The sequence below is a fragment of the Helicoverpa armigera genome, chromosome 17 (assembly GCF_030705265.1).
Source record: "Helicoverpa armigera isolate CAAS_96S chromosome 17, ASM3070526v1, whole genome shotgun sequence".
Lineage (NCBI taxonomy): Eukaryota > Metazoa > Arthropoda > Insecta > Lepidoptera > Noctuidae > Helicoverpa > Helicoverpa armigera.
In genome coordinates this window covers 549,845-557,780 of record NC_087136.1, presented here as the reverse complement: position 1 = coordinate 557,780, position 7,936 = coordinate 549,845, and the positions used below count along the sequence as shown (strand labels likewise).

Sequence of the window (7,936 nt, the reverse complement as noted above, 5' to 3'; positions counted from 1 at the left end):
GTTCTAGTTTTCTTTCCGATTAGTGTCGTTATACGAAGCATCAAAGTGCAAAGCACTTTCACGATTCATACTCGTTATCCAAACATTAATTCAAAATACCCCTCTAGCAAATCGAGTCGTATTTTCATATAATCGCACGTACCTATATTGTATGTTTCAATTTTTTTTTCATCGTACAGAAACTTTTAAGCAGTGCGGCAGTTGGTGGTCGCCTCGCCAGCTCGCTTCCAAAACCTACCTTAACCGTCAAATCCGTAGCGGACCCCAATCGGGGTCTGCGAATCAGTCATACACTTTCCTAATTATTTACGCTCATATTTATTTTCTTTCCAATCAAACCGCATTTGTGAGTACTAAATACAATAACTAAATAAATTTAAATTATTTTTACGCATTCAAACCTTTCATATTTAGCATTCCGTTAGAAATATACTTTTTTAAAATCCAGTCGTAATTACCGGGAATTCTGATCGAACTCGCCATGTTTTTTTACATTAGTTGTTTTTTTTTTAATTTGAAGACGCATGGACAAGATGGCGACGGTGATAGAAGTTTTGCATCGAATGATCCGATTCGTTAAAATAAAGAATCGATTTAATATTTTTATATTACTTGATATTATAATATTACTAAATTGCACTTTTGTATACTTACCATAATCTGAAAATAAATTAGGAAAAGTAAAATGACTTAATTTATTAAATGCTAGAAAATCAGTGGTAGAAAATACGTTGTAGCCGGAATAAAAAAATCTTCGGTTTTTAGGGTTTCTCAAGACGGCAAATGAAGAGTTATTTATTTCTTCGGGTGTTTTATGTGCAGAATTCCTGTAGACCTGCCAAACTTAATGGCGATTCGTTACTTCCAACTTTTTAACTGCGCGGCAAAGCTATTTGACGAGAGCTGTAGTTAGGTGTAGTTATCGCAAAATTTTATGACGATTTTATTGTTTGAAAGGGCAAATAGGAAGTGCTACTCGCTGTTCATCGAAAGCTGGTCCAAGATGGAAGAAAGATGGCCGCCGCCGACTTATTTTTAACCGACTTCCGGAGGTTCGGAAAAGCGGAGGTTCTCAATTCGACCGTTTTTTTTGTATGTTTGTTACGCGATTACTCAGCCATTTATTAATCGATTTTGATGATTCTGTTTTTGTTTGATAGCGTATACTTCCGAGGTGGTCCCATTATCATCGGGTCAGGATCTGATGGTGGAAACTTGAGAAACCGAGGGCGACTTTCAAAAGTTGCAGAAATACATAGGGTGAATTGATCTTAACACTCAGGTGTTTGCCTGGCAGCACTATTCAATAGTGAAGGTTTTGAGCTGACCTGATGATGGAGACCAGTGAAGGTCGAGAGAACTCGACAACTGAATATGTAAACTTTCTCGTGTTTGGGCTTATATTATTCGTATTTACGAGGCCTCTGCAACAGTGAAGGTTTGGAGCTGACCTGATGATGGAGACCAGAGAAGGTCGAGGAACTCGACAACCGAAATTCTCTCGTCTCCATCATCAAGTCAGCTCTAAACCTTTACTGTTTCATAGTGTTAGCAGACATACATCTGAGTGTCAATTTCTAACCTTATCTATGCTTACAATTTTAGAGAGTTGCCCTCGATTTCTCAAGGTTTCCATCATCAGATCCTGGACCTAATAACAAATATGGGGAGTATACCCTTTCGACCAAAAACAAATATCCAAATTGAGGACCACCTCCTTTTTTGGGATTCGGTTAAAAATATTTGGTGACTTTAAGGGTCGGTTCATATCTGACGGAAAATGCGTCGAGCGTATCGTAAATGTATGATCGACGCACTAACGCATCATCGGTTAGGTGTGAAAGATTGAATGTTTTACCGTATATTTGTCAGTTCTGGCGTTACGCGACCGATAATACGCGACGCATATTCCGTTAGATATGAACCGACCCTAAAATCAATCAATTATTATTATTGTTTCTCATCATCAAATAAGTACATGACTTTGGTAGTTACAAATTGCATTATATTTCAGAACGCCAGGCTTAACCTCCGCCGAAACAAAAATCTTAAAATTGTTGAGAAATAATATAAGAATAAATTAAAATTCCGTAATAGGTAATAAAAATTCAATTAAAGTTAAAAATTATTACGAATGACGCAACACCAAAATAAATAATACATATAAAAATTTAATGCAAAAAACTTAAATATCTTTTTTCTTAACAACAAAAACAAATTGAACGTATAGTTTAAAATTAATAAATAAAATTGAAATAAGTTGCTATTAAAAAAATATATAAAATTGATATTCGATTAATTATAATAAATATCCGATGTATCGAATGCACACCGCTGATTAAAAAAAAAAAACTCTATTCCAAACTCTACTAATTCTTGTCTGTGACTTTGATCTTGTAAATTATTGTTCATTTTTATTGTGTATTTTATGTGCAGATTTTTTAGTTATTGAACATAAATAAGTGCACGAAATGTGTTGCAACGGATTGAAAATGTTATAAATATGACGTATGTGTTGTGTTTGAGAAAGTGATGAGATTATTTATTGGTAAGTTTTCACCAAATTTAAAATGCCTAACTTTTCGATAGACTTAAAAACACCGTTATTATTATCTTTTTCTGAATTAACTGACCCCATTTAACCTTCGCACGTTGTTGTCAAATAAGTGAGCTCTAAAGTTATAGTTAAAATACTTCTGATCAGGTATCATGTGTTGAAAGTTAGTACAAATTTTTGACTTCCATTCAAAATATCCCGCCGAATCATCGGTAAAGTCATATGTCAAAATCTTGTCGGGCAGAGGGGTTAAAGAATTACGTAGTGTAACGTAATCGCGGCGAATGGTCACTTTTCCGTTATACAATAAAATCGATTCAAATTAAACATCTTTCGTTATCAATTACTTCTTTTTAAAACATCAAAGTAAATGTATAGGTATCTTTAAAACTTGTTATACCATAAATTGACAAAGTTTGCGCACTGGTTAATAAATATTCCAGTATATACCCTGAACAATCTTTGGGATACTTCCTCCCTATTATACGTCACCAAAGCATGCCGAGCGACACCAAAACAGTGCTTCTCTAGCGCCACCTATTGACCTCAAGCACAAGACTTTAGTTCGAATCTCAGCAATGGCCGGCCGGCATCAATAACTGCGCGCGCGGTGGAAAAACCTAATTAAATCTGTGAATACGATGAACAGTGATAAGGTGTGCTGGTTCCTTTGTTCCCTAGCTCAGCTTGTCACTAGCAAGATATCAACGCGTCCCCGGCTGAACGCTATACTCAATCATAACCCATCATCCTACGTATCGGATACTAGGGATGAGTGGAGATAAAAGCAGAACAGATGACCGATGGTGTAGAAATGTTCTCGAGTGGTGACCACGACTCGGAAGACGCAGTGTGGACTGGCTCCCCACCCCACTGGATAGATGGACGATCTAGCCAAGGCAGCCGGGCAGTAGTGGATGGCTGAGGCTTTTGTCCAGCAGTGGAATTCTTTAGGAAGAAATGAATTCATTTTTACGACAATGAAGAAATATTTTGAAGAATTTCCTTCTACAACTTTGCATTTTTACCTACATACCAAAAACTACAGGACTGGTTTAAAAATTCTTTCAATATAAGTATGCTACGTGACCTCTACGAAATCGCAACAACCACATATTAATGTAATAAAACAGTAGATAGGTAAAATAAAACCAGTATACCACCTATTTTCAAGGGAGGCATAAACTGTAAGAATATTATGAAAAAATCATATCACCTGAAGTGCTACTGACTGTGCAATTGACAGCTGTCAGTTTTTATTCGATGTGGCGATATTATGAAATTTACCAAGAAATTTGGTAGTCAAAATTTTAGGGACTTTCAAATAACTGTTTTCATTCAAATTCGCCGCATAAGACGGCAATCCGACATGACAGGAGAGGATCAGGTGCAGAACCGACATTTACGTGCTCTCCAATGTACGGGTGAATCAATCACCAACTTCCAGACTACGGGCTGTTTGTGAAAGTTTAAGAAAACCCACAAAGCGATTTCAGCCCGACCCGGGATCGAACCCGAGACCTTAAGCACAGCAGCCGCGCTCGCGACCACTAGACCAACGAGACAGTCAAAATGGGTCTTTTAAATACACAATTTGTAACAAGTCAGTTACAATTTTTATGTTATCTGCCGTCATGTCCCACATCAGTCAGTCTCTTTTATCGTAAAAACTTATTAGATTCTTAAAAAAATCTGAGTAGTAAAAAATATTTTCTATATTCCTGCGAAAGTTCCTAGATGAATTGAAGCCATAATATGAGATTCCAAAGGTAAACTTATTATAGTAAGTTCAACTCAGTCGTGCGCGCGGCCTTATGTGTGGGTAACCCTTGTACATATACAGTGACTTTGTGTGCGTGACAAGAGGTACAGTCGGGTACAAATACAGTTATCTAGGGGTTGCATACGGGTGCTTAAAAAAAAACAGTTATTACGTAATTTAATGTTTATTTATTTATAATGATTCTAAATCGCTACTTAAAAAATCAAATGATGAATTTTCGGATTCGCTACTCTCCAAGGTGAATTATAAATTCTGACTCCATGTCAAAATGTCTATAGCATTCTTCTTTTTTCTTACATGTCGACAAGTATTACCCCACATCCCTTCATCAATTTGACTTGTACGTTCATTTACGAGTTTCTTAATTTCTCGTTTTTTAATTCCCCACACATTTTGTTTACATTATTATATTTATTGTCTGCGTACCCCGAGCTAGAAAATATGTAAGGAGTATTTAAATCATCTTAGATATTTCACCTCATTTATTTCTTAGATACTGTCAATGTAAATTTGAAAAGACGAAAATAATGAAAAACTATATTTAATAATAAAAAGCTTTGAATGTTGTTTCTCCTTAATAATTTCTCCGTGAATAACTAGTATTTTCGTAAACGACTGTACCCATAACAAAAACCGATAAGAACACGTCATCCTCGGAGGACGTCACTGTCACACGAATGAAAGTTGTATATTTACAAGCCGACGCACACATAGGGCCGCGCGCAAATCTGAGTTGAACTATCTATACCTACATTTTTCGATTACGAATAAAACCTCTTTTTTAATTGCGGGTGATTAAATTTCCACGTCTGGTAATGATTGACCGACAGCAGCTGTCAACTGCACAAAATTCAGACTCGGAATACTTTATTGTTTTTGGCACATCTTTATGGCAGTCATATAAAAAAGTCTTTGAACTGTTTTGAACAGAAACACAATAATATAAAACTGCCTACATTCCAAATAAATAACTCCAAACAAAAATATGACATTGTAAGAATGAAATCGTCCTGTAAGTAAATTTATTTCACATTGTATATAACTAGCACCAAATCCCTCCTGGTGGAGTGAAATCTGTGTCGAATTTGTTCCTGAATTAACCGAAACGTAATAAATAAAAAACAAAAAGTCGTAAGCATGGCGAAGAAGGAAGGGGAAGAGAAAGAGGAGTACTACTGTAAGATGCACAGCAACAAGTTCTTCATCCTGTGCGCGGCGGGCGGCGCGCTGGCGTGCGGCACCACGCACACCTTCGTGACGCCGCTCGACCTCGTCAAGTGCCGTCTGCAGGTCGACCCGCATCGCTACAAGTCCATCGCGCGAGGCTTCCTCGTCTCTTTCAAGGAGGGAGGCGCTAAGAACCTCGTCAAGGGCTGGGCACCCACTTTCTTTGGATATTCCATGCAGGGTGCAGTCAAGTTTTCTGGCTACGAGTACTTCAAATATAGATATGCCAATATGGTCGACGAGGAAACGGGATATATTTACAGAACATACCTTTACTTGGCTGCGGCGGCGTCGGCAGAGTTCATTGCCGATTTCTTCCTCGCCCCACTCGAGGCTACGAAAGTTCGGATGCAGACGACGCCGGGGTACACTTCACAGATGAGAAGGGCCATGCCACACATGCTCAGCACGGAAGGGATGGGGACGTTCTACAAGGGCATAGTGCCGCTGTGGGGCAGACAGGTGCCCTACACCATGATGAAGTTCGCTTCATTCGAGAAGACTTTGGAGTTTTTGTACGATGCAGTGGTTCCGAAGCCGAGGGCCCAATGCACGAAAGTGGAACAGTTGATAGTGACGTTCACTGCGGGGTACATCGCGGGCGTACTGTGCGCGATAGTGTCGCACCCCGCTGACACGATTGTGTCTAAACTGAACAAGGAGCCGGGTTCTAGCATCGGCGGGATCATCAAAGACGTAGGGTTCGCAGGCATCTGGCGCGGCTTGGTGGCGCGTATCATCATGATCGGCACACTGACGGGCCTGCAGTGGTTCGTGTACGACGCCTTCAAGGTGTACACTAGGATGCCTCGCCCACCGCCTGCAGAGATGCCCGAGTCACTCCGGAAGAAATTAGAAGAGGAGGAGAAATTGAAAGCAGCGAAAAAATAGCAATGTAACAGAAACAAGGGATTTGTCCGATGTCACATTTTGGTAATCGAGTTTCCGTGGTGTCTGTTTAGGTCAATTTACATGATACAATTTACACGAACTACTCAATTTTAGAGCCTGCTATTGCTACATGGAAGCAAATGATTTTTGATACAGAGTTGTACATAATTAAACTGTTCTGATTATTTCATTAGCAATTGTTAGTGTTGCATCATGTAACTGAGACTCGACTAACAGTTCACACTGGCACGAGTTGTAGGGCACATACATTTTCAAATGTTTCTGTTCATCACTTTTCTAAAAATATTTTTTCCTTTTACATAATTGTTTCTACATATTATATAATTAGGAGTATGCAGTAAATAACTAACGTATTAGGAGGTTGCAATGTTCATGCAGGTTCACCGAGAAGTAAGAGAATAAAACCGTAACGCGCCGTATAGCCTTCCAGCGCAAAAATAGGCATACAAATAGCTTCCTACCTAATACCAACACTACCGTGTGCACTCGTAGCATTACAGTATGATTAAAAAAACTCTGTTTTATATCATACTGTAAAACTGCAGTTGTAATTCAAATATACTTATATAATTCTTAAAATGTTCTTAGGCACAATACGTCCAATAGGTAAACGTTTTAAGCCAGTGGCATAAGACTGTAAATTTTTGAAAGTTTCCTTTGTAACGAAATGGTAAAGTACGTCATGTACTTGCAATATTATTTAATTTATTTCAACGCCAATTATTAATTTTAAACAATTATGCTACGTGTGTGTAAATATGAATAAAAGTAACGTATGTAGTTGGATGAAACGCGTTTTACTACGAACAGAGTTGGGATGGCCTTAACTAACTTATGTAATTAATTACATAGATAACTAACTAAAATAGAGGTATGCCTCCTAAACGATATTGAAAACTACAAGTAGTATTAGAGAGCAGTTGATCCGGGCACTACACGTCCGTATACAAAGGAGGCTGCAACCTCTCCGGCAATAACAATAATATGGGGATTTATTCGAGCACCGAGGCCCACTTACCGGATTTAACCGGCCCGATCCGGTTAGAGTGACCAGCAGTAAATGGAGCTCGCAGCCGAACTATGTTTTATAAGTGGTTGGATCATGATCTCAAACACTGGGCGACCCATTTAACATAATCTAGCGGATACAGGCCCTGTCCGCTCAATATTACTATTTGTTTTATGATTTACTTGATACGGGTACAGGAGATAGCCTATTTTGTTTTTATTTGGAGTTATCCGTTGACTATGTGAGAGCATTCCACACAAATCTCTCGGGATTTGGATAAGGAAAAAAGGTATGTGGGGTGTTCCTTTTATCGTAATTTCTTTTAAAGATATTTTGCGGCGGTTTTATAGATAAGTACTGTTTATATTTGTGAATGATTAACTAAACTAACTAATTGAAACCATAACGCAGCTTTCAAGCATATCGAATTAGTTATGTACTTAGTCAA

General features: G+C 38.2%; 1 protein-coding gene across 1 annotated transcript; it reads left to right on the top strand.

The window, feature by feature from the left end:
• The first annotated feature begins 5,170 nt into the window (after positions 1-5,170).
• On the top strand, positions 5,171-7,259 carry LOC110377245 (solute carrier family 25 member 3). The gene has a single exon (XM_021336049.3). It carries the CDS (start codon positions 5,478-5,480, stop codon positions 6,456-6,458), a length of 981 nt encoding a protein of 326 aa, XP_021191724.1. The 5' UTR covers positions 5,171-5,477; the 3' UTR covers positions 6,459-7,259.
• The last annotated feature ends 677 nt before the right edge of the window (positions 7,260-7,936 follow it).

Coding starts and splice junctions, on each gene's coding strand:
- LOC110377245 (XM_021336049.3), top strand. CDS start 5,478: ATGGCGAAGAAGGAAGGGGAAGAGAAAGAGGAGTACTACTGTAAGATG.